Raw genomic sequence first — 25,592 nt, 5'->3', positions numbered from 1 at the left:
CTCGGCGCAAGGAGGCGGCTAGCAGACGGGCGAGGCAGCCACTGCGCACGCGCCCATGACAAAGCCCTGCGATCATGAAGACCACCTTATGCTTCCCGCAGTTAATAGGCGAGGGCGGAGGTGAGTCACTGCGCTTGCGTCACCCTAGGGGCGGGAGAGGTGAGAGGAGGTGTGTGCAAAGGTTCCGAGGACGGCGCCACTGCGTTTGCGCGGCACTGTAGGGGGCGGGGCCGGCAGGGTCACGCTCCCGGGGTCAGGGAGAGCTCGACGCTCTGGGGTTGCCAGGGTGACGGGGATGCAACATGGCGCCCTGACAGCTCTGCCCTGGGGAGGGGGTCTGGAGCTGCAGAGAGGACAGCGTCCTCGTCACCCACCCCCTCCCCACCGCCCGGCCCGGCGGGCACCCAGGGAAAAGCGAGCGGAGGATGAACAGTAAGGAAGATGAGGGGGGCGGGGACGAGGGCAAGAGCAGGCGACCCTCATGGGGGGGGGGGGGGATTTGGCTTACCTGTGCAGTATGGATCAGCAGGCAACACTTGGGAAGTACGGAATGGTGTGTGGGGTGTGTGTATGTGTTTTTTACCCAGATTTGGGAGGAAAGGGTAAGCAGGCGTATGTGGATGGGGAGAGAAGAAATAGAAGAATGGGGGTGGATAAGCCACCGCCCTCTATGGCCGTGCAAAATAATTAAGTTCACTAGAGTTGTCCTTTTGAGGACATGATCCCATCGTATTCACATGTACATCCTTTTTGTTCAAAAATAAAAAAGCTTCTTGAGTTTTGTCCTTTTACGGATCCAATCTGACCAAATTAAACAAGTGGCGGACAAGGTAAAAATAGACAAGCATTAAAGTGTCCTAGGAATATGCTCAATTGAATAGATTGGAGGAGTGCTCAATTACAGACCAATCCAGAGGGCTCCAATGACTGGGGATTGTGCTGCTACCATGTCACCTCCAGAGGGCTTCCAGGCGGCGTGGAAGAGCAGCAACTCCATAAATTCTCCAGTTGTCTGAAAAGCCCCATTGTGGCAAATGGACTTATGCTACCCTTTTGCGTGGTTTAAATTGTAGGCCTGTGGCAGAAACATTTCTGAGCCAAAAGCCCAGAGGAAGCCAACTAAGGACAGCTCCACCCCAGGGAATGCTCCTAGCCATCCCCCAGCTGGGCTGCTTTCCAGATTTAGGCTAGGGCAGCTCTGGGGTCAGGAGCCACTTCCAGGCCAGGTGCTGCACAGCTGTCCGACGTCCACCTGCCACCATGTTTGCCAACTCTACTGGAACATTTGCCACTTGTGCCATCGAGGTGAGCACCCACATCGGCACAAGCCCACACCAACTCTACAAGTCACTTCACACGCACACCGCCCCTAGATTGGGCTGCCCATCATCTGGTGGCATTCATGAAGGCAAAATGGTGGGGTAAAAATCTTATAAACATCAACACCTTGTCCTCTTTCTCCTTCCCCATCTTCCTCTGTCCCGAATTTGATGTGTACATAATGCTGTGGCCCTAATAATAAATTTGTGGTGTTAGCAGCAGAGGATTTGAGCATTTTGGGGGAAAGGTGGAGGGTAATAGGTAAGATTGAAAAAAGCTTGTGGGAACTTGAAAGGGTATCAGGTGCACAGCATTAAGCTTTTCAAAGGGGCTGTTGAAATGTGAAGCAGTGGAATCGTTATTTAAAATATTTCTGTTCCATGCTACTCAAGAAGATTACAGAATCATTCCCTAGCCTTTATTGGCATAAAAGATTACAGAATCAAGTACTTTGATTCCATATGAGGTAGAACTTAATTAACTTGGCTTCATTTATAAACCTGACTATTAAAAACTAAATAAAGTTTAAGGACTCTCATATTGCTAAAATAAAATACTCTTCCATTTAGCTAGGCACTGGACTGAAATCGAGTGTGTTGCCCTTTTAATTCTTATTGGTCTAGCCGCCAATTTCTCTCAGAGTAAACCTATACTTATCATGTTTTCAGTCCCATTTCACACACCTGGTGGTGATACAGGCTATGAAGGCTCCTGCTAGAAGAAACATTTGCACTGTTTCCTAAAAGCTAATGCTGTTTGTATGTACTCAGAAACAGAATTCTGTGGATTTTACTCCCAGATAGAGATTATAGGAGGTCTGGTTTATTTGGAATGGCTTTTTACTGAAATAATTAGAAAAGCTAATTTTTGTAGACTACATATTAGCAGCCTTAGATCAGATCTCCGTAAGCTCTGCCAGCCTAGAATAATCCCATCAGCCTCTGTCAGCATGACCAATTGGCCATGCTGGTAGGGGCTGATGGGAATTGTAGTTCCTGAACATCTGGAGAGCCGCAGGTTCCCTACCCCTGTTCTAGACAAAGAAGCTGGGGAAGTTATTTTTGTAGGGCCCATAGTTCAATCATACACCATATGGTTTAGTGTGCATAAAATTCCTCCCTTGAATTTTCAGACAAAGGTACTCAGGTAACAGAGCAGGAAAATAGCCACTTGAGACCCTGACAGACAAATCCCTTACTGGGTAGACTAGTGTTATTTTTCTTATTTTATACAGTCTGTGAAAAAGAGGCATCCAGTATTGTGGGGTGTATGCAACAGCAGACTATGGTTTGTGCACTAATCTAAATAGAATCCATTGTGTTACCTGAGCTAACAAGGGTCAGTATGAAGGATTGGTGTAGTCATCATGTGGTTTACAGCTGTAAAATATGCTGCTGCATAACATCTGATACTAAAGATACCAGAGCACATAATGATTTCTTTTAATTAAAAGCCCTTCTCGCCTTCCCTGACAACTTAATATAGATCCCCAGGGGGGTTCATAGCTTTAAAACAGTATAAAAACCTGACTAGTATACTATGCTGTTTCTTTTAAGCGAATGAAGATGTAAAAGCCAGTTGAAAGGTGAAAAGCATAAAGGAAATGCCAATTAATCCAAATATAATGAAATCAGCTCTAGTGCTGTATAATTAGCCCACAGTCTAAGCAGAACGTAGAAGTCAAAAGGCCTTGTCAAAGATGACAAGTTCCAGCATGTAGTAGAAGACCACGAAGAGATGGGATCAGGTGGGCTTTTCCTAGGAGGGCATTCTAGAATTATGTGGTGACAGTATTTCAGAGTATGGAAGCCCATGAAGTAAGATATCCAAAGATGATCATAGAGTCCTACATAGGACAAGGCAATCCTTCCGCTAACATAGCTCCAGACCTATCTAGGACTTTAAAGATCAGTTGGCTCTTTGAAGTGGGCTCAGAAACAAACAGATAGCCACAAGATGGAACAGAGCAGCACTTGTGTGTTCCCACCATTGCAGCAGCATTTTTCAGATACTCTTCTGAATACTAAGACCTTAACAGCAGCCTGTGTGTCACAAAGGTGTGAGCAGCCGTGGCCAAATCCCCTTTATTTTGAAAGGAATATAGCTGGCCAGTTATCCAAAGTTGGTTTAAAAATGCTCCTGACCACAACTGCCCTCTAACTGTCCCAAGCAGGACATTTGGCTCCACAGCTTTAGAAGCAAGATGGAAGGTCATTAAAGTCCTCACAGTTGTACAAGACTAAGGTTACAGGCCCTAGTATATGTTTGTAACTAACAGTTCCCCAATCTGTGCAGACAAAAAGGATTCAGAGGAAGTCAGGGCACCTGAGTTCATGTAAAGAAGCAGAAGAGCCTTGTGAAGGCTGTTGGAGAATATGTGCTCTGCAGATATTGCCCAAGTGAATAAAGAGGAAAAGGGTATTCAGATCCGGAATGCAATAGTTGCTAAATACATGCATGCGCATGCATTTGAGAGCAGCAGTGGTGTAGTGGTTAAGAGCAGGTGCACTCTAATCTGAAGAACTGGGTTTGATTCCCCGCTCTGCCACTTGTGCTGTGGAGGCTTATCTGGGGAACTAGATTAGCCTGTGCACTCCAACACATGCCAGCTGGGTGACTTTGGGCAAGTCACAGCTCTTCGGAGCTCTCTCAGCCCCACCCACCTCATGGTGTTTGTTGGGGGGCGGGAGGGAAAGGAGATTGTAAGCCCCTTTGAGTCTCCTTACAGGAGAGATGGGGGGGGGCTATAAATCCAAACTCTTCTTCTTCTCCTTCTTCATTCTTCTATGTGATGCCATGACACAGTGCAATCTTATGGAACGTTACTCCAGACTAAGCTAACGTAAAGTATCAATCAACCAGGTTTAGACTGGAATAGCCCTGCACAGGATTACTGTGCCACTGTCAAATTCTGCTGGATCAGAGTAGGCCAACATCCTGTTTCACATGATGGCCAAACTAGTTGCGCTTGAAGGCCAAAAACAGGGCACAGACGGTGAGGCTTTCCAGTGATGTTGCCTCCTAACTCTAGGTTTCAGCATATCTGTCTTTGAATGTGGAAATTCACTTTAGTTCCTGGGGAGATCGATCACAGTGGGTTGCTGTATTATTCTGTCTGTCACAGTAGAAAAGAGCAAGAGTCGAGTAGCACCTTAAAAGGCTAACAGCATTTCTGACAGGGAATAAGACTCTTCAAATACTTCTTCAAAGACCAACCTGTGGTTAATAAACATTGATGGACCTCTCCTCTGTGAATTTATGTAACTAACCACCATTTAAAGCTACCTACACTTGTAGTGGCAGTTAATTCCACGAGCAACCCTGAGATGTGTCTGCGCTGGACACTTGGCTATGGTGTAGCTATGGTACCGCTAGTCCGCTTTCTGTAGGGTTTAGCTACTTGACAGCCGGCAGGAAAAAAATCTATCTTTTTTGGCTTTCAGTGGCTGCGCCGCTGAATTTCTTGGAGGGGCTGGGAGGATGCAGTGGCACTGTGATACCCAGGGCTGCCCAAACCAATCATGGGTCAAGAGCCAACCAAGTGTCCATCATAGCCCAGGGCAGAAAGGGATAGGGGCAGGGATGTTCACTCACTGTCTGCAGCACAGCCAGAGTGGTGCAGTAGTTAGGAGCAGGTGGATTCTAATTGGGAGAACTGGGTTTGATTCCCCACTCCTCCACCTGGGTGGCAGAGGCTTATCTGGTGAACCGGATGTGTTTCCACACTCCTACATTCCTGCTGGGTGACCTTGGGCTAGCCACAGTTCTCTCTGAACTCTCTCAGCCCCACCTACTTCACAAGGTGTCTGTTGTGGGGAGAGGAAGGGAAAGGAGTTGGAGGCCACCTCGAGTCTCCTTAAAGGAGAGAAAGGTGGGATATAAATCCAAAATCCAAACTCATCATCATCATCATCCTTCTTGAACCAAGTCTTGTCACAAATTTCTGTCCATCTGCCAGTGGTGGCACAAGCCCCAGCATTCTCCCCCCTCCCATGGACACCCAAAGCCAGCCACCACACAAAGCCTTGCTGCAGGCATGTAGGCAAGGGTGTTTGGGGGCGGGGGGGAGGCTGTGAGCCGCTGCATGTGCAGTGCAGCCGAAAACCCTCGCACAGCCACAACCGACCCAGAGCCAGCAGACGCAGAGGCGGCAGGGGATGACCCCGGAGCTGGTGACAGGGGCTCTCCCAGCCCCACTCCCAGAGCTTTCAGTTCTGTTTTGGACATTTTGTTTCTTCCTCTGAAAAGGGGGTGGGGTGACTTCAGAGCGAGGAACATCCAACACTTGAAAAGCATAAATATGCTTTCTCCTTGTATGAGGGCCAGGCCATGACAAGATCTGCACATCCCTACGGCTGAGTGATCCCTCCATGGTGCAGTCGTGGACACTCACCTCACCTAGGGTGGATGCTCCCAGCTCTGAGGGCTCTGGGCTGGACCCTCCCTGGTGCACCACCTGCAACAGCCACGCATTTTATGATGGTCAATATTTTCGGCAAGGGTACCCAGCCAGGAATCCGGCCTGTACAATGGCCACAACACTGTTTCTTTTTATTTGTTTATTATCTATTAATATTATTATCTATTATAGCTGGCCTACATTCTTAACCCCTATTGGCTTAAGTGGCCCCTGTTGCCATGGTTTTTTAAAACAACAACAACTCTGATTTGGAATTAAGCTTTTAGTTGATTTTAATTGAAATGTGTTTTAACACAGCAGTGGCGTAGGAGGTTAAGAGCTCGTGTATCTAATCTGGAGGAACCGGGTTTGATTCCCAGCTCTGCCGCCTGAGCTGTGGAGGCTTATCTGGGGAATTCAGATTAGCCTGTACACTCCCACACATGCCAGCTGGGTGACCTTGGGCTAGTCACAGCTTCTCAGAGCTCTCTCAGCCCCACCTACCTCACAGGGTGTTTGTTGTGAGGGGGGAAGGGAAGGAGATTGTAAGCCCCTTTGAGTCTCCTGTAGGAGAGAAAGGGGGGATATAAATCCAAACTCTTCTTCTTCTTCTTCTTCTTCTTAACTATTTTAGATTGGGTTTTAACTATTATAACTGTTTTAATTGTTTATTTTTAAAAAATCATATGTTATTAACTAATGTAAGCCGCTCTGAGCCCTTGTGGGGAGGGCGGCATACAAATCGAAATAAATAAATACGCCATCTTTCCCCTCATGGGCTCAGGGTTAGGGTTAGGTCTCCAGGTTAGAGTCTGCCACTCAATTGGTGCGGTAGGAAATCAAACCCAGTTCTCCAGATCAGAGTCCACCCTTCTTAACCTCTACGCCATGCTGGTATGCATTAGGGAGCCAAGCAACATTGACCATGTTCCACGATCTGCCCACAGTGATGTCAGCTCAGAGGTGCAAACCCCTGCACATGAGTTGTGCTAGCTGTGCAGCTGGTGCTCAAGAATGGTGCTACGGCACTGGTGTCCTGTGCCGCCACAAGGGGCACTTATGCAGGTGTGTCTCCAAAGCCAGTTGGCTCCTTAAGCCTATTTGCCCCCCCGCCCCCCAGACTGGGCTATTAATTATTAATTGAATTAAAAAATTCATTTTGTCCGTCCTGTACCTATTAATTATTTGTATGCATCTGTTTCATCGTATATCGTACTATTCCCTTTAAAATGTCCGTAGCACCTACCCCCATGGTTTTTAATTTCCATAAACGTTACCTCTCTGTGTGACCCTGCTTGAAAGATGGATATCTCTGCCCTCCTCTTTCGTTTTGGAAGATCCCACCAAGCCTTGCAGTTTTTGACCCCCGCAGTCTGGTCTCCGGGGATCACGACTTTGCAAGGAAGCACCAGGCCTTTCCAAGCTGTCGTGTCAAAACAGTGAGGCAGGGGCTTGCCACGGGCGTACGTCACAGAATTGCAGTGCGTCAGAGTGAAGGGGGTGCAGCCAGGCAGTCCACCTCAAACTGCTGTGCTAATATACTTGGTTAATAAGGCTGTCTGGTGTTTTACAAGAAATCACATTTTGGGTGACTGATGTCCCACATAATCCCATTACCTCCAGAGTCAGCCGGGCTGGCTGCTGTATGTGATGGAGCTGTTCTCCCTTTATTGCCTTTATTGACCTTTTCTTCAGCAGGCTCTGCCCGTTGTGCCCGGACCAAAGGGTGATGGACGCCTTATGAGCACACAAGGTGGCTGGAGGGAATACAGCATTGTTCTGTTAGCAAAAGCTACACAAGCCTTAGCCTGAGCAGTGTTTGAATGTGAGGTAGTTGAGGGGGTGGGGTGGGGGGTGCTTAAAAGACAATCCAGGGACTAGAAGCACAAAAAGCAGAGAGCTACAGAAACTTAATCTGTAGTTGAATGCAAAGTCGCTCCTTCCACATTTTGTATAGTGTAAATTGTGCTGTTGCGCTATGCTCCTAATGCACAAGCGTTTTGTTTTAAACGGGTGGGGGAAGAGAGAAATCTCACCCAACCCCCCCCCCTAATTTCTACTCCATAGTGCAGCTGACTTCTTTGTAAAAAGAGTAGCAGCAGAAGTGTATAAATACAGAAATCAAGATTCTTCAGCCCTGCCTTCTTCCTTGAGCTGCAGTGTAAATAAATTCACCATCGGAGATCTTCACCAGGAAGGAATGGCAAGAGTGAAAGAGATCTGCTTCTTTCTTTTCTTGAAATGAGGACTCGGCAAAGCTGTTTTTGGAAAGCCTCTGTGTGGGATTAATAGACACAGTCATGTTTTTAACCGCAGTCAAGAAATTATGTTGCAATGCATTATCCGCTGGAGAGTTTAGAAGAGTGATAAGTCTGTGGCTCTTCTGAGCACTGTTCTTGTCAAGGGGATTGGATCTAGCTGATTAAGATGCATCCCTAGCTCAATTGTATCTCAGATGCATTCCTAGCTCAGTGTAATTGCTACAAGATATATGTAACCAGCCTGCTATATGTTATCACTGCTGTCCTGGGATATTCTTTCCTTGATCTTTGCTTTATGGCTTCACATGCCTAGTAGATAACTAGGCTTTCCCCTGACACTTTGGTCTCATGGGAAACGGGATTGTTTCCATTGTCCTGTGGGGGGTAGGATGCCAGGTGGCTCTATCTCTATCGCCGACCGTGGGGCGCCTTAACTCTAAACTAACTCTCACATTCTTTGGGGAAATGGGAGAGGGGGATTAACATTGGAATAAAACGGGTAGCAAAAGCCAGGTTTCCCAGGACTGGCTTTGTCCAGCTGGGTGCTTCAATGCCTGTCAATAAATGCTACTGATCAGCAATACAGAGTCCATTTATTGCTTCAAGGTTTGAGACCTAACTGTTCTCCAACAGGGCATCTTCGCAAAAGGAAGGGGGGCCAGTAGCATTGCCGCAGTACCCTTTTTACAGTAAGCACCTGCAGATCCATACTAACTTTCTGTCCAACCACCATTGGCCATGCTGGCAGGGACTGATGGGAATTGTAGTTTATGAACATCTGGAGAGCCGCAGGTTGCAGACCCCTGAACTAGACTCTAGCCAGGCGCAAGAGCTAAGGAAAAATGCTGGATCAAAATCATGTTTTAGACACAGTGAAGATTACAACTCTTGCTACAGCTGTGAATGCCGAGCTTCCGACACAGATGTGGAAATTCTCAAGAGGACAAAACCAGCCCATAAATACTCGCTTAATTTAAACCCTATAACTGTCAAGTTCTTTGCATGTCTGTAATTTGTGTCTGGCATGGATGCACATCAGATTCAGACTTACGAATACCAACTAGGCACATACCTGATTAGCGTTTTCATTCTGTGAAATAATGTGGAAGAATGTGGCTATGTATGTTTAGCTTAATTGGGAATCTAAAATGGGCTTAAAATCCGATTCATCACAGGCCATCAGCTTTCCACACAATAATCCGTAGTAAGAGCTGTACTTTTCAGAATCGTTTTGCAATGATGAAAGATGAAATCTCTTGACAGATACTTGAGAGTTGGTTCAAAGGGCTCAAATGGCTGATTCTCTAGGCTGGAGATGTGTGAACCATAAGTAAGCCACTATTACAATTGTGTTTTTTTGAAGCAGGATTTTATTAAGCTAGCCTAAAGATAATAAGCTTGACACCTGTACTGAAACCTTGTTTTGTTGATTGTTTTAGAATACAAAACAATTGGTAAAATTGGTGAAGGAACTTTTTCCGATGTTCTGAAGATACAGTGTCTGAGAGATGGAAAACATTATGCATGTAAGCAAATGAAACAGCATTTCGATAGGTAAGCACAAGTGATATTTCCAACTTAGCCTCAAAGTCTAAACAGTTTGTTTAACCTTCCGCGTCAAAACATGATTTTAAAGTGGATTCTGAACATTTAAAAATGCAGTGCAAAAACCCTGTTGATGAGGACCCTATAATCTTATTTGATTTAAGAATCACCAAAGTGAATATTCAGGCTTCTCCGCCATCACATGATTGAGAAATCAGTGTGGCTGAAGAGGCCCTAGAAACCAAATGAGTAGAGCAAGGCTCACCTTGCATAGAAAACAGAAAAACAAAGGATATATTTAGAGCTCAGATCCAGCGGCACGTCTTCCAAAGGCCAACATAAGTGGCTTTCAGACTACAGGGGAACATCTCAGAGAGTTCTGATGCAACATTGGAAACTGTTGCCAGAAAAAGAAGAAAGAAACCATGGAATCCCAGTGCAGGCAAACAGTTTTATGCATGCACTTCACAGGGTTTTTAAAGATTACAGCACATACAGTGAAACTTCAGTTTTCGTCGGTAATCCATTCGGAAACATCCGACGAAAACTGAAACCTACGAAAACCGAGGCTACGCAGTCAGAGCAGGAAAAACACAAAAGTTGCAGCAAATTTTGCACAAAAGTCGCAGCAAATTTCGTTGGCACGCTGACGAAATCCGAGGTGACCAACAAAAACCGAGACCAAAAAAAGCTGAAAACAACCAACAAAAACCGAAATCGACAAAAACCGATGTTGACGATAACCGAGGTTCCACTGTGTCCACGTGACCTGACCCAACAATTGAACAGAGCATCACAAAGTTGTGTTTCTTTGTTAATTAGGCAGGGTAAGCTACACTGTCAACCTAAATGGTTTAAGCTAATTTTCTCATTTTGACTGTATTTTAGCATCGAACATGTGAACAGCCTGCGAGAAATACAAGCGTTAAGGCGACTGAATCCACACCAAAACATCCTTACGCTGCACGAAGTGATATTGTAAGCGGTGTGATTTTTTTTGTACCCCTTCCTGTACCTTGCTTGTTCTTCAGCACTGTTTTTTTTAAAAAGAAATGAGATTGTGGGAGGTGTTTAATCATCACTTAATTCAGCAGCCTCAATCAGATTAATATTTGAGGTAACAATCCGGCTTTTTTTCTTTTAAAGGATAGCCTGCTTTTTTCTGCATTCCTCCTGTCTGCAATGTGGTAGCCAAGAGGCATGCTAGGCTTGAGAGAAGATCTGTGGTCAGATCTCTGTATTTAAAAAGAAAGAGTTAATAGTAGCTGGAGAGTTCGGATTGCGGAGTTTAGAAGGGTAATTCGCTAGTGGGCTGTATCTGAATTGTTTGCTAAAAGCCAGCTGGCATTAGAGATGAGGAGAAATAAGCTTTTCAGAACTGCAGTGGTGGGACATGGTGAGTCACAGGACAAACCACACAAGCCCCTCCCCCGCCAGTGGCTTCTTTTTGACCCGTAAGAGGAGATGTCCTGTCACTTTAAGCCTGATCTGGCCCAGAGGTGAGAGCCAAAGGACAAGAGTCCAGCGGTTCTTGCCATTCAGCTTTTTAGCTGACTGTCTTAGTCAGGACTAAAATCTGCTGGCAGAGAGAAAGACATGTCCTGTACATGGAAACCTGTCCTTTCTCCTTCTCACATTTGTTGATTCACATTGTATGTTTGTATTGAACACCACTTTGGGTCCCCATTGGGGAAGAGCAGCACGTAAATGCTGAAATAATTTTTAAAAAGATGGGTGCCTGTACAAGTTCTGCAACACAAAGTGGGGAGTTTGCATCGCAAAAAGAAGGCAAAGGAGAAAGATTAAACCCACCCCTTCCCAGGGGTGCATTTCCAATCCAAGTAATCTCCTCCTCCCACAGTGCCACTGTTATCGCTTTTAAAAACAGACACACACACACACACACACACACACACACACACACACACACACACACAGAGGAAAGATCTAGTCATGAATCTCTCACCATCATGTCTAGTTGTGCCCCAGACACATCTGCTGGAAATAGGGGCTTCTGATCTCTTGAAGCTTGCACAATGTAAGCAATGGGAATATCTTTGGTGCATTCTACTGATGGCAGATTTCCCCATAAGCTCTTTGTACAATACAATTTTTAAAAAATATATTGCGCCCCCCCCCCTTCTGTCTTTATAATTGGTCTCTGAGTGTATATATGGTGCCAAACTGACAATGCCAAAGGCACAAGGGAAATGCAATCTGGGACTAAAGATTTTAAACCAAAGAGCATTTCATCTGCTGGAAGATGTGTATTTTGTATAGGCAATAAATGATTGTCAGCTATTCTGCCTCCAGTTTTCACACTAGATTCTCCTGAAATCAAGAACTGTGAAATGCTGCTATTACACCTCATTTTTCCCTGCTCTAAAAAGAATGTTTAAGTTTGCTTTATCATCACCTGGTTCTTCCTTGCATGGTCTAATTTGTCTGCGACCAAATTGTTACTGATAATCTGAAAGTTGTTTTACCTTAAAACAATATCGAGAGTCACATATCATTGATAACAGAATGCAGGTAATTATGGTTGTTGTGGGCTTTCCGGGCTGTGTGGCCGTGGTCCGGTAGATCTTGTTCCTAACATTTCACATGCATTTATGGCTGGCAGAGGTGTATCACAGAGAGAAGTATGTTGCACGCTGCGTCCAGTCTTCGACAATACGTAGGTCATTTTGCCTACACTGCCTTCTATCGGCTACCACAGGACCTTTTATTTTCAGTTCTTTTTTCACATTTTGTAAAGGCAGATTTTAAAAATTAAACAGAAAACTGTGGGCATAAATAAATCCCATGGTGGGAAAATAAACCTTTTTGCAAGGAGAAAAAAACAAACCAAAAGAACAAGAGGAACCTCCAGTTTTCATGTAGTTACAATAAAATTGAACTTTTTTTTTAGTGACAAGAAAGCTGGTGCTGTTGCATTGATATGTGAACTTATGGACATGAACATATATGAACTGATAAAAGGTACGTGGGCCATGCGATGACAGGTAAAAGTATTGTGTACATTTGGGTTTTACTGACAAGTCACATCAGGGCGTCCCCTGGTGGGGGTTTTAAGGCAAGAGGTGGTTAGCCATTCCCTGCCTCCACGTCACAACCCTACTATTCTTTGGCGGCCTCCCTTCCAAATACTTGTCAGGGTTGACCCTGCTGAGCTTCTGAGATCTGAGGCGATCAGGCTGTCCAGGTCAGGACTGGGTACCTTTAGTTATTTGCAAAAATCCAGATTCCTGAAAACAAACAGAATGGATTGGATTCCACCAGCTTGTTCATTTAGTCTTACCTGTTTCCCATCTTTATTACATCTTCCATTTCATGTGGCTTTTGTACATGCAGATAGATCCCTGTTCGGGTAGTTACTGAGGACTCCTTCTGCCTTTCTCATCAGTAGAAAAGCTGGCTGGATCCAACCCAATGTTATTGAAATGTTGGACATCAGGTGTAATCTTGTGAAAACTGTTTAGGAAACTTTCTAAGGACATATGCTTTGGGTTGGATCCAGAAGTCACTTTCTTCTACCATAAGTCATTTTGGCCCACAGAAAGCGGGGGGCATTTGCCAGCCACCCACCCTCCTCCTCTTCTGCAGCCCATTCAACTCTCCAGAATGTTGCAGAGGTGTGGGGAGAAACGTTCCGAGAGAACAGTCCAGGGAGCAAATTGAAAAGGGGGATAGTTGAGAATCCTTAGATCTAACCGTTTTGTCTGCAAACCCACACCACTTTGTTCCCAGTATGTGATGATAAGGAAAGGATCTGAAATATGGAGCAGACGTCTCCAATATAATTGCAGAGGCTGTGGGCTGGAAAGGAGGAGTGCAGGCAGTGATGAAAAGAGGCAGTATGCAAGGAACAGGAATCATTGTGGCGAGTACACTGAATAATAGGACCCCAGCTGTAACCCTTCTGCATTTAGCTTTTCCGGTCTCAAAGCTGTGATGCTTGAAAAGCGCTTTCCAGCTCAAAGGGACCGGCTGAGGCAAGGAAGCTGGGGAGAGAGGATTAGGGTGGCGTGGCTTGTCCTTTCTCTGCGTGCACGGAAAGCTAGCTTCCTTCACAGCCTCCTTCCCATTAAGATAAAATGACTAGTCGGTACAGTTCCATGTGCACAGCAGGCCTTCTCCAGCTGTGAGTGTTCAAGTCTCACAAGCAAGAAGCAAAATCCAAATGGGGATTTTCCAGTCAAACCGGCAGAGATGAAGAAGTCATAGAATCCTAGAGTTGGAAGGGGCCATATAGATCATCTAGTCCAGCCTCCTGCACCGTGCAGGATCATCCCGACAAGTGTTCCTCCAGCCTGTTCTTGAAGACTGCCAGTGTGGGGGTGAGGGGGAACTTACCACCTCCCTAGGCAGCCAATTCCACTGCTGAACAACTCTTCCTGTAAAATTTTGTTTCCTAATATCCAGCCGGCATCTTTCTGCCTGTAATTTAAACCCATATTTGCAAGTTCTATACTCAGCTGACAGTAGGAACAGCTTCCTGCCCTCCTTCTGATGACAATCAACATTTCATAGATTAATTGTGAGGATAAAATGAAGGAGGGAAGTGTCACACATGCCACCTCTTCAGAGGAAAGGTGGGATTAAGATGTTGCAGACAATATGAAAGTGCAAATTGCTACCAGCGTAGGAACAGCGCCTCTCGTAAACATACTTGGAGAGACAGAAGTGGCTGTAAGCTGGGCGGCTGACAGGGATTGCTGTGTAAAAGATGAAGTGCCAGCTCTTTAATTTCCCTCTTTCAAAATCTAGGGAGAAAAAAACCACTGCCTGAAAGAAGAACAATGAGTTACATGTACCAGTTATGCAAGTCTCTCGACCACATGCATAGGTAGGAGGACGGCGTTTTTGTTGTCGTTGCAAAAACGGCTGCTTGATGATGGAGCTGGGCTGGGATCTGTGCTTCTGAAGTGCTCCTGTGCATGCACAAAGGGCTGTGTACTTGTCCTCACTGCAGCCTTTTGTGCCACCCTGGATACTGCCTAGGGCATTCTATAACCTTTGGGTGTGGCTTCCCAGAAGAGGTATGAGAGACTAGGTGGAATAGTGAGCACGTATCCTGAAAATCCTGGGCCCTCTGGATCCTGGCTTTGGCATATAAGTCCTTGCTTACTTTGCTGTCGTTCTTCTCTCAATATAGGAATGGAATATTCCACAGAGATGTGAAGCCAGAAAACATATTAATAAAGGTAGGTCATGCTGGACAACGCTTCAGTATAAACAAGATATGGCCTCCATCCAAAACCTCCGTTATGAATAGTTGTATTCAATCAGCATCAAAAGTATTGGGACTCTTCGTTCTTTTTTCCAGAGCTGGGATTTTTGAAATTCATCGCGCTCCTGTGGAAAATAAGGCACTCTTGAGAGACAGGCAGGGCAGTGCTAAGCAAAGTCACACCACCACTGACCCCTTTGAATTGCCTAGACTCAGAAAGGTATAAGTGTGCTTAGGACTGCACTGTTCTGGCATTAGTGCCTGGGACTCCCTTTGTAAACCCGATGATAGTGTTCCTGTTCCCTTTCCAACTGCTGGAGGGCCGTGTATTTTCTGTCACTGTGGTAAAAATAACAAGTCTTAGAACAGTGGTTCTCAACGTTCCTAATGCCGCAACCCTTTAATACAGTTCCTCACGTTGTGGTGACCCCCAACCATAAAATTATTTGTGTCTCGGTTCCTAAGACCATTGGAAATATTTGTTTTCCGATGGTTTTAGGCATCCCCTGTGAAAGGGGTCGCGACCCACAGGTTGAAGACCGCTGTCTTGGAAGAAGAGCAGGTTTTCCTGCCTTTCTCTACCATTTAAGGAGTCTCAAAGCGACTTACAGTCACCTTCTTTTCTCCCCACATCAGACACCTTGTGAGGCAGATGGGGCTGAGAGAGTTCTGCGAGAACTGGGACTGGCCCAAGGTCACCCAGCAGGCTGCATGTGGAGGAGCGGGGAAACAAACCCGGTTCTCCAGATTAGAGTCTGCTGCTCTTAACCACTATGCCATGCTGAGTCTCAAAAGAGAGCGAGAGGGAGAATTTTTTCTCGTTTCAAAGCAGCCAACCTGGTTTCCAGGTTGAACATTTTCTGCAGGTGCCTCTGAAATGTTAGCTCCCGAGTCTGTACATTTTCAAGTATCTTCGTAGGCTTACATTGTGCGTGCTCATCAAGTTATTGTGAGCATTAAGTCAAACAACAAAACCAACGGGTCACATTTCCCCGTATGGGACAGTAATAAGGATTGCTTAGTTTAGGCTTGAAATGACTGGTCCATTCTCGGAAATCTTTCTGGGTTTTTTTTTAATCTTCTCATTTGACATGCACAACTGTTTCATTGCAGCAGGATCTTCTGAAATTAGGGGATTTTGGATCCTGTAGGAGTATACATTCCAAACAGCCATATACAGAATACATCTCTACCCGCTGGTACAGAGCCCCAGAATGCCTTCTCACCGACGGCTACTATAGCTACAAAATGGATATGTGGAGCGTTGGCTGTGTGTTCTACGAAATGGCAAGGTAAGCCGTTAAGAAGAAGAAGAGTTTGGATTTATATTCCCCTTTCTAAATCCAAAATTGTGGTATTTACCCATAAATGGAAAGCCACCAATTGGCGGATAGGCCACAGTAGTTTCGAGCAGGTGCAGTCATATAAATACCTAGGGCTTACCTACCATCATAGGGCCTCCTGGACACTACATAGGAATCGGGCCATCTCCGCCGCTAAATTAAGTGCCTCAGCCATTATACGCTTCCTCTATGGGAAAGGCCGAGGATACATCCCTGCAGCGTTGAGAGCATTTAATGCCAAAGTGAGTCAACAAATCCTTTATGGGATCCCCATCTGGATAGGGGCATGGAGCAGAGAAGTTGAAAGGGTCCAGTCATACTTTCTGTATAAAATCCTTGGCTTGCCCCATTCTGTTCCCTATGCGGCCCTGTGCTTAGAAACAGGCCAGCATCGGCTGGAAACTCTGGCCTGGTGCCGTACATTCAAGTTTTGGGCCAGGATTTGTTTTAATCGAGATGAACGGACTATACATCCCAGGGACGCCCATCCTCCACACAACCCAGTGGTGGGTTAAAATCGAAGCCAAACTTAATGAGTTGGGCATTTCCTTGGAGGACCTGCTAATGCTAACAGAGCAGGAGGTCTATGGGGCTATCAAGAAGAGACTTTGACAGAGAGTTTCAACAGATGCTAGAGGAAGCTAATAAAACCTGTTCCCCGATCTCTGGGAATACCTATGGATAGACTAATTGCAGCCCAGTACCTTTATCTCCTGGTTGAGGCCCGCATGTGAGAGCAATCACCTTAGCTAGGTGTAATGCCCTGCCTTCTTCCTTTAGCCTTGGACGCCACCTTGGAATCCCACATAAAGAAAGGAAATGCCCGTGTGGCATGGGTTCTGTGGAAACAGTATCTCATATGCTGTTGGATTGTCCCTTTTATGAGATAGGTAGGAAGAAGCACATAATCCCCTTCCTGCATGGAAGTGAAGGCATTACAGATAAACAGAAGGTTATATATCTTTTAAACAGCCACAACTACGAGCTGTTGGAAGCGGTGGCTAAATTTTTAAATGGTGTTATTTTAACTCGTCAGAAATTGTAAAGTTGTAAAGGCTGTTATTATCTTGCTAAGCTAATCTTAAACAATCTATATGCCATTAAAGGTATTCGAAATCGAAATCGAATCGAGTGTACCAGTTGTATTCCCCTTTCTCTCCTGCAAGGAGACTCAAAGGGTCTCTTCCCTACCCACAACAAACACCCTGTGAGGTGGGGGGGCGGACTGAGGGAACTCTGAAGAACTGTGACTCGCCCAAGGGCTTGTGTTGCAGTGCACAAGCTAATCTGGTTCACCAGATAAGCCTCCACAGCTCCCGTGGCAGAGCAGGGATTCAAACCCGGTTCTCCAGATTAGAGTGCACCTCTTAACCACTATACCACGCTGGCTTAATTAGAAAGGGCCGCAGCCTGGCTTTCTGGCCACAGAGAACATTTCGCATTCAGCATTACCAGTGCTGTTTCCCCTTTTGTTTACAGTTTCCACCCGCTGTTTCCGGGATCAAACGAACTGGACCAGATTTCCAAAATCCATGAAATCATAGGCACTCCTCCTAAGAAGACTCTTGTTAAGTTCAAACAGTAAGTAGTGCATCAGCTAGGGGTCTGCAATCTGCGGCTCACCGTGGACTACAAATCCCATCAGCCCCTGCCAGCATGGCTAAATTGATCATCTGGAGTGCCACAGGTTGCAGACCCCTGAGCTAGAATTAAAACTCGCTGGCATTTCTTTCTTAAGCAAACAATGCATATGGATCCCCAGCTTCAAATCTCGAATGGCCAATCAGAAGGCTTGCTGGGCAAAAGCCCCACTCAGTCTTGCCCACTTTCTACAGGTGTCAGCGGGCCCACCTTGGAGACCACCGGAATAATGCTTAGACTATTGAGGAATGATAGTTTATTGTCGATGCAGAGTCTTGTGTTTTAGCTAATAGACTTATGAAGGCATGAGCCACGTCCTGAGTTATGGTCACGCCACAGATTTCTTTGCAAATCACGACATCTGTTGAATGCATCATCAGATTGCTTGGCATCTGCTTTTGCTTTCAAAAAGCAGGCTTCTAGTTCTCTCTGTTGCAGAGGGGAGCTTTAAAAGTGGGATGGAAGCATCTGCTTAAGGCCCCAAGACCGGAGTGGATCTGGAAACAACTTCTAGGTCAGGGGTCTGCAACCTGCGGCTCTCCAGATGCTCATGGACTACAATTCCCATCAGCCCCTGCCAGCATGGCCAGCTATTCCCACACATTCCTCACCCTGTGGTTTCCAGCCCCCCTACAGATCACATCCATCCTTCTCCTCTATTCTATTTGTTTTAAAATATGACCAGATTTGAACTTTGCTGGCATACATGATGGAAGAACTGCTGTAGTGAGGGTCCTGGGTTCAGTCCCCGCTATCTCCAGCTAAAAGAATCAGGTAGTGAGTGATATGAAAGACTGAGACACTGGAGAGCGGCTGTCAGTCAGAACAGACAGGGCTGACCTCAGTAGACCAATAGCTGGACTCAGTATAAGGAAGCTTCAAATATTCCGGAAACACCTGTGCACCAGATAACATTGCAAAGCCAAGAAATCCCAGTTTCCAGGATCCTCTGAACTGCCTGGGAAGCCTTCAACAAGCTTCTCTTGGTCCAGAATATTGACTTACTCTACGGGGCTGCTGTAAAGATTGCTACAATAAAAGAAGCCCAGTGCTTTGAACACTGTGCCCTGTCATAGAAGCTGAGCCAACCTTAGAAAGCCGCAGAGCTACACCTGGAAGCCTTTTCCAGGATGTCAGAGGCAGGATAGGCCAGGTCGCCTCCTGAGATCTTCCTGAGAAGGATGGGGCTTTATGAACCTGAGAAACCCAGGGCTGACAGCTGGAGTGTCCAAAGATAGGGGCTAGCAACTTGGAGAGAAAAGGTCAATGGTGAAGCTTGAGCGCCCCCACCCCTGTTCACTTCCTTGCAGTGTCCTCAGGGGGTGGGTAGGGGATGTGGGCCATCCTACTTGGCGCACAGATGTGGCTGTTTCGCCCAGGTTGCAGCTTACTTGAAGCACATTACTTACCGTATAAATCAGGGCTTAACTGAGACGAGCAAGTGGGCTTGAAGTCTGTGCTTGGTGAGCTCCCTGTCTTAGGCCTCTCCCTGTTCCCAGTGATACTTAGAACCAATGGACAGGAACGCGTTCTCTTTCCTTGGATTTAACGCAGGTCGAGGATGATGAGCTTTGACTTTCCTGTCAGAAAAGGGAAAGGAATCTCTCCGCTTATGCCGAACTTGTCCAGAAAAAGCCTGGCGCTCATGTATGGAATGCTACAGTACGATCCCGATGACAGAATCGACGCTCGCGAAGCACTGCAGCACTCTTATTTCAGAGAGTTGAGGTAAGCAGAGGCTGCCGACGCAGGCGGACCTTGAGCGGAGCAGTAGACGCGGTGGGAGCAGCAGATGTTGTACATCCCGAAATTAAACCAAGCCTGTGGGTCCCCCACCTTTTTGGGCGTGTGGGCGCGTTTGTGGCAGGCGTAGGGGGTGGAGTCAGCCACCAAATCATTGCCGCAGCTTAATTCCAGTGGCACAGCGAACATGCCTACACTGTGGTGGCGTGTTGGGGACCCCTGATAAATCCACGGGATGCCAATCAAAAATTGTACTCCATACTTTACCTGACAAGGATTAGGTAACTAGCAGCCACACTGTGAATCACTGCATAGCATAAAGCAAACGAGCTAAATTCCTGTGACAGTTGACTCTCCAGCCTGTGCTACTGAATTTCAAATGTGGGGTTTGTCTGGCTTTGCACCGAACAGGATAGCAGAGAAACAAGCTTTGACTCTGCGCAGAAAAGTGAGATTAGCAGAAAACCCCTTGGAAAGGGACGGCATCGGCTTGCGGCGTGTTCCAAAGGAGGCTCAAAGGCAGGTAATTTTTAAATCGAAGAATTACTAATAAGCCTATTAAACATACTGTCATTCCGACCTGCCGGCAAAACGCTTGGGCGATTTGATCAACTTCCTGGACGAGCCGCAAGGGCTTTGGAATTTTGGGAGTCCAAGTATGGATTTGTTCTGTGTCCAGATGTTGTCTGTCTGGTTCCGAAAGGCTTTGCAAATATTCTAAATCAGAGGTCTGCAACCTGCTGCTCTCCAGATGTGCATGGTCTACAATTCCCATCAGCCCCTGCCAGCATGGCCAATTGGCCATGCTGGCAGGGGCTGATGGGAATTGTAGTCCATGCACATCTGGAGAGCCGCAGGTTGCAGACCCCGTCCTAAATGCTATTACAGACTGGAGCAATATACAGGAGGCACAGCATTTCGGGCTCAGTTTATTCATGCAACTGGAGGGGAATGATTCTGGATATGTGCTGTGATATTCGTTCTTTCTGCAAAGTGTACATGGATCCCAATGATATTACATTAGAAAGGACCCCAAAGCCATCTGGCTCAGCTGCAAAAACAACCCTGCCAGTGGCTTAAATTTAGTATCTGTTTACTGGCTTGTCAGAAGATTCTATTCAATTCAGAACACAGGTTTGGATCCAGTGATGTGTGAGCAGGTGCACGTTTCCATTCCTGTCTCTTACAGCGCACTCTTCAGAAATGGCTTGCAAGTGGGGAGACGGGTCAGGATGCACCGAGTTCACCTTGTCACGCAGGGCCAGTCCAAGGGTTTTTCCATTTTTCTTGCGCAGACATCTTCCAGTGGATTCAGGCCACAGTACGTGACAAGCTGCAGAGAGAACCTACTCCAGTGTAGCGCCACCAGGGTTTGTCTGCCATTGCTAGTCTCGTAAGGGAAAAAAGGAATCAGATAAGCATCAGATATTTGGTTGGGCCTTGGAAAACAAAAACCTCTAAAACTGGGAAGAAAGTGCTGTTTCCCTCCTGACATAATGCCCAAGTATTGTCGAAGGCTTTCACGGCCGGATCCAACTGGTTGTGGTGGGTTTTCCGGGCTGTGTGGCCGTGGTCTGGTAGATCTTGTTCCTAACGTTTCGCCTGCATCTGTGGTGGGCATCTTCAGAGGTTATAACAGACTTCCCTCTGTGATACACCTCTGAAGATGCCAGCCACAGATGCAGGTGAAACGTTAGGAACAACGGCCACACAGCCCGGAAAACTTACGACTAATACCAAAGTGTTTACACTTCCAACAGTCCACTCCTTCAGTTTATCTCATTCTGTTTTACATATACCTCTGATCTTTGCCCATTCATGGTGTTTCACTCTCAGCCCCATCTACCTCACAAGATGTCTGTTGTGGGGAGAGGAAGAGAAAGAAGTTTGCGAGCCGCTTTGAGACTCCTTACAGGAGACGAAGGCGGGGTATAAATCCAGACTCTTTTTCTTCTCTTCTTTCCATGATTGCCATGGGGAGGTGCTTTAGCCATTACTTTAGCTTCATCACTTCCCCTCAGCAACAGCATTAAGAAAACTAGATGTACTTCTGAGCCTTAGGTGAAACGATGGATTCACCTTCCAGTCAGAGAAACAAATGAATGCAAACCCATTTTCTTGGTGAGTGTCCACCGTACCAACATGCACACCTTCTCCTTTAATCCCAGCCAATCACGCTCAAGTGCTTTGCACTGAGACTTTCCCGCTACTGCTACCACATACCGACCAACTGGGGCAGTGTATTGTCGAAGGCTTTTAAGGCCGGAATCACTGGAGTGCTGTGTGGTTTCTGGGCTGTATGGCCGTGTTCCAGCAGCATTCTCTCCTGACGTTTCGCCTGCATCTGTGGCTGGCATCTTCAGAGGATCTGAAGCTTTCCCACTATCAGATCCTCTGAAGATGCCAGCCACAGATGCAGGTGAAACGTCAGGAGAGAATGCTGCTAGAACACGGCCATACAGCCCGGAAACCACACAACACCCCTGGGGCACAGTTGTCATCACCTCTTTGGCCATGTCTGCACTGGTCTAAAGATCTCCACTGGATGGTTCTTCCGGATGGTTCTTCCGGATGGCACCCTCACATTACACCACTGATAAAGAACTGTCGGGCGGAAGTCTTGAGAGTCAGCACGGGGGCGCAGATGAGGGAATAACCACATCAGCACAGATCAGAGCAAGATTGTGTGTTTGTTGTATAAACTTCTATGTAGTTTGCAGAACGACACCACTTTGAAATGCTGCATTTTGTATTTTTTTATTTTAAAAGAACTTCCTGAGGGAAGCCCAGGAGAATCCACTGGGTCGTCACACACCACCCTGTGCAGTTGAGTTGCCAAAACTGACTGTTCCTGCAGTAACCAACTTGCCTTGTTACCCTAGTCCTCCATTTCAGTCGGTGTTTACCTTACCAGCAACCAACAGACCAGTCCAGGTGTTGCAGCCCATCACCTATTTTGGGACGCACTGCAAGGTAAAAGCTGCCTTGCCTCTCTTTAACACAGAATTGTAGGCAGCCGGGTTGCAGCCGGTTGTAACTTCTGTTGTCTCATCCAACAGTCTGAAAAGCAGAAGGAATTTAAGTCTCCTGTGAAACAGTTCCACTTGCCGGCTCTGGAAAGAAGAGGTGGAAACTACTGACGGGCAGGCTCGCCTGCACTCTCCACATTCTCAAAGGTACAGCAACAGCACCAGTGCCTTTCCTTCACAAATGCTGCAGCAAGATGCGACAATAAGCGGTTCTTTTGGTACTTGATTTTTTTAAAAACAACAACATGATTGTCTATGTAAGCACCATTTTCATAGCACTTTATGATTTTTTTTAAAGTTCCTTATAAACAACACAAAACCCCCTCCTGCTCCCTTCTTAAGTGGATCATATACTTGTTCAATTGTGCTGGACTGGTAGGATTGAAATTGTTACGAGTTTTATATTAAATGCAAAGAAGTGTTCATTTATGATGCGTTAAGACTGAATCTGTGTATTTTTGTATATGCGCTCTGTAGAGAGAGATGAGTCAGCTTCTCAGATAGTCATTTGGCAGTTTCCAGACTTGAGTCTTGTTAAAGTGTCTTCTGGATTATGTTGTTACTCCTGAGTTGAATGCAATCTAGCGTAAGATTCCCTTCCCCCGCTGCCGCCCCCGAAACTACTTACCTATATAATAGGCAGGTGTTTCTGCATGGAACATTCATGAAAAGATTGCCTGTTTTTAAACGTTGCTGTCTCAAAGAATTATCCCACAGTCTGAAAGCATGAATCATCTAAGGCAGCCATTTCAGTCAAATTACAGTGTATCTTATCAACACAGTTCAATACAGACCGATTTCAAAGAATAATTTGTGTGTTTATGCAATGGAAGACAAATAACCTTTGCTAGCATTGTGGGGGATTTTTTTTCCTCCTCCATGGATATGATCTTTACTCTTTCAAAATTACTCCACATAAATTGTTTTGGGTTTTTTTTTTTAAAAAAAAGCATGGTCTGTTTATGATGATGAAAATGCTATTTGATCAAATGTTATTAAGGTTAACTACAGTGTCCCTTCCATACAGAGTCATTCTACACGGAGAAAAATGTCCTGTTTTACTGGCATTGCTCTTTCTTCATAGTAGGAAGCATTAGTGGGATTTGCTGTCAGCAGTGATCTACCAACCGCGTAGAGCGTGCACATCAATACCCATCAACAAATGCACTGATTTCCCAAATGAAATAAGTTAAAACCTTTCACAAAACCAAAAAGGAATCATAGGTACGGCAAAAAGCAGTTCCAGAAATCAATAATACTACACAGATAATTACCACTCAGACAGATTAGCTGCTACCTTACCTTTTAAAGCCTGGATGTACGGCAGCTACGGTATTTTTCCAGAAAAGTCAGCGGGCATAAACCAAAGAAATTCATGTTTGTTTTTTAAAAAAGAGAGCAGCACTATAATTTTTCTGTTGGGGTGGGATTGTCAGAGGCCTTTGTATAAAACTGCAAAATTCTACAAAATGCCAAACAAACAGAATACCCACTCTGGGGAGGAATAATTCCAGTGCAACAGAAGAAGAGTAGGTTTTTAATACCTTGCTTTTCTGTACCTTTGAGGAGCCTCAAAGCAGTTTACAATCCCAATCCCTTCCTCTCCCTACAACAGATACCTTGTGAGGTAGGTGAGGTTGAGAGAGTTCAGAGAGAATGGTGAGTAGTGCAGGGTCACTTCATGTGGAGCGGTGGGGAATGGTATCTTGACCTCTAATCTGCCAACTGCTCATGGAGAGGAATGGGGAATGTGCTTGCCCGTTTTAAATCTTAGCTCAGCTGAAAATTCCTTAGACATCCATCATGGTTTCTTTAGACAATTCCCATTTTTCCTCCTCGCTGGAACTGTTTGAAATTGTGCCTTCAAGAGTTCACTTTTAAGAAACTCCCATCCATCAGGCGCTCCCTTCTCTTTTAGTATTCTTAACCTTGGGATCACACCCAGTAACTTCCTAAGCTTACTGAAATCAGCTTTCTTAAAGTCTAGACCAGCGGTTCTCAACCTGTGGGTCACGACCAGTGGTGGGATCCAAAAATTTTAATAACAGGTTCCGATGGTGGTGGGATTCAGACAGTGGCGCCACCGCACACACGCACCTTCAGTCCCTATTGGGCAGGGAGGTTGCTTTAGTAACCCCGTCTCGGCACTCAGAAAAAATTAGTAACCACTTCTAGAGGAGTGGTGAGAACTGGTTGGATCCCACCTCTGGTCGCGACCCCTTTGGGGGTTGAACAACCCTTTCACAGGGGTCGCTTAAGACCATCAGAAAACACATATTTCCAATGGTCTTAGGAACCGAGACACAAATAAGTTTATGGTTGGGGGTCACCACAACATGAGGAACTGTATTAAAGGGTTGCGGCATTAGGAAGGTTGAGAACCACTGGTCTATGTCTGACTACGCTTGGCTTCCACTTTCTGCTGTATAAGAAACTGCTGTATAAGAAAGGAGAACATGGTCTTTCCCGCCTAAGGATTTGACCCCTTCCATCTCATTAACCAGGTCATTGCTGCGGGTTAGGATCAGTTCTAAAATAGCTGATCCCCAGCTGGTTTCAAGATAACCCAACAAACACCTTGATCTGCTGAGACTGACATAACTGGGAATCTGAAATAAAATACAGTTTCCCCTTCACCCTTCAATCAACGATTACAATAAATCGCCGCATGGGCTGCAATCCAAAGAGTCCATTTAGTTAAATGGAATCCGTTTCTTTCTCTCCTCCACCCCCCACCCCACCATGGTCAGAAGCTCTCTGCATGGCATTGAAAGTGGCTTCTGCCGTTTCCTTTCCTCTCTGAATTTTGAAGGTGGCTTAGCTAGCAGGTTATTTATTTATTTATTTATAAAAGAGGAGGCGGATAGACAGGTGAAGTGAATAGAGCCGCCCAAAGGTCCCCCTTCCCCACTGCTGCTACGTTTGGTTGCCCACGAAGCTCTGGGCCACGTGGGTAGAGATAAAAAGAGACGTTGAGTTTTTAGCAGCTCCCCACTAGTCCAGGATTGTGAGGGGCAAGTCTCAGTTTTTCCGGGGAATCTGCTGGGGAAGTTGGTTAATATATATTTGTGCTCTTTA

The 25,592-nt window shown here is 45.9% G+C and overlaps 1 protein-coding gene across 4 annotated transcripts; it reads left to right on the top strand.

Moving 5' to 3' along the window:
* Positions 1-22,943, top strand: MOK (MOK protein kinase). Of its 4 annotated transcripts, none has more exons than XM_048483277.1 (12): positions 1-120; positions 9,420-9,534; positions 10,414-10,503; positions 12,437-12,507; positions 14,296-14,374; positions 14,684-14,732; positions 15,875-16,050; positions 17,581-17,682; positions 19,297-19,470; positions 19,897-20,008; positions 22,255-22,458; positions 22,545-22,943. In XM_048483277.1, the coding sequence occupies exons 1-12, from the start codon at positions 75-77 to the stop codon at positions 22,623-22,625; spliced, it is 1,299 nt and encodes a 432-aa protein (XP_048339234.1). In that variant the 5' UTR covers positions 1-74; the 3' UTR covers positions 22,626-22,943. The 4 variants fall into 4 exon arrangements, with proteins under 4 accessions (XP_048339234.1, XP_048339233.1, XP_048339236.1 ...); XM_048483276.1 differs by having other exon boundaries at positions 15,872-16,050; XM_048483278.1 differs by lacking the exon at positions 1-120 and adding an exon at positions 234-432 and having other exon boundaries at positions 15,872-16,050.
* Positions 22,944-25,592: the final 2,649 nt, after the last annotated feature.

The sequence above is a fragment of the Sphaerodactylus townsendi genome, linkage group LG02 (genome assembly GCF_021028975.2).
Source record: "Sphaerodactylus townsendi isolate TG3544 linkage group LG02, MPM_Stown_v2.3, whole genome shotgun sequence".
Lineage (NCBI taxonomy): Eukaryota > Metazoa > Chordata > Lepidosauria > Squamata > Sphaerodactylidae > Sphaerodactylus > Sphaerodactylus townsendi.
This window is presented reverse-complemented; position numbering and strand designations above follow the sequence as displayed.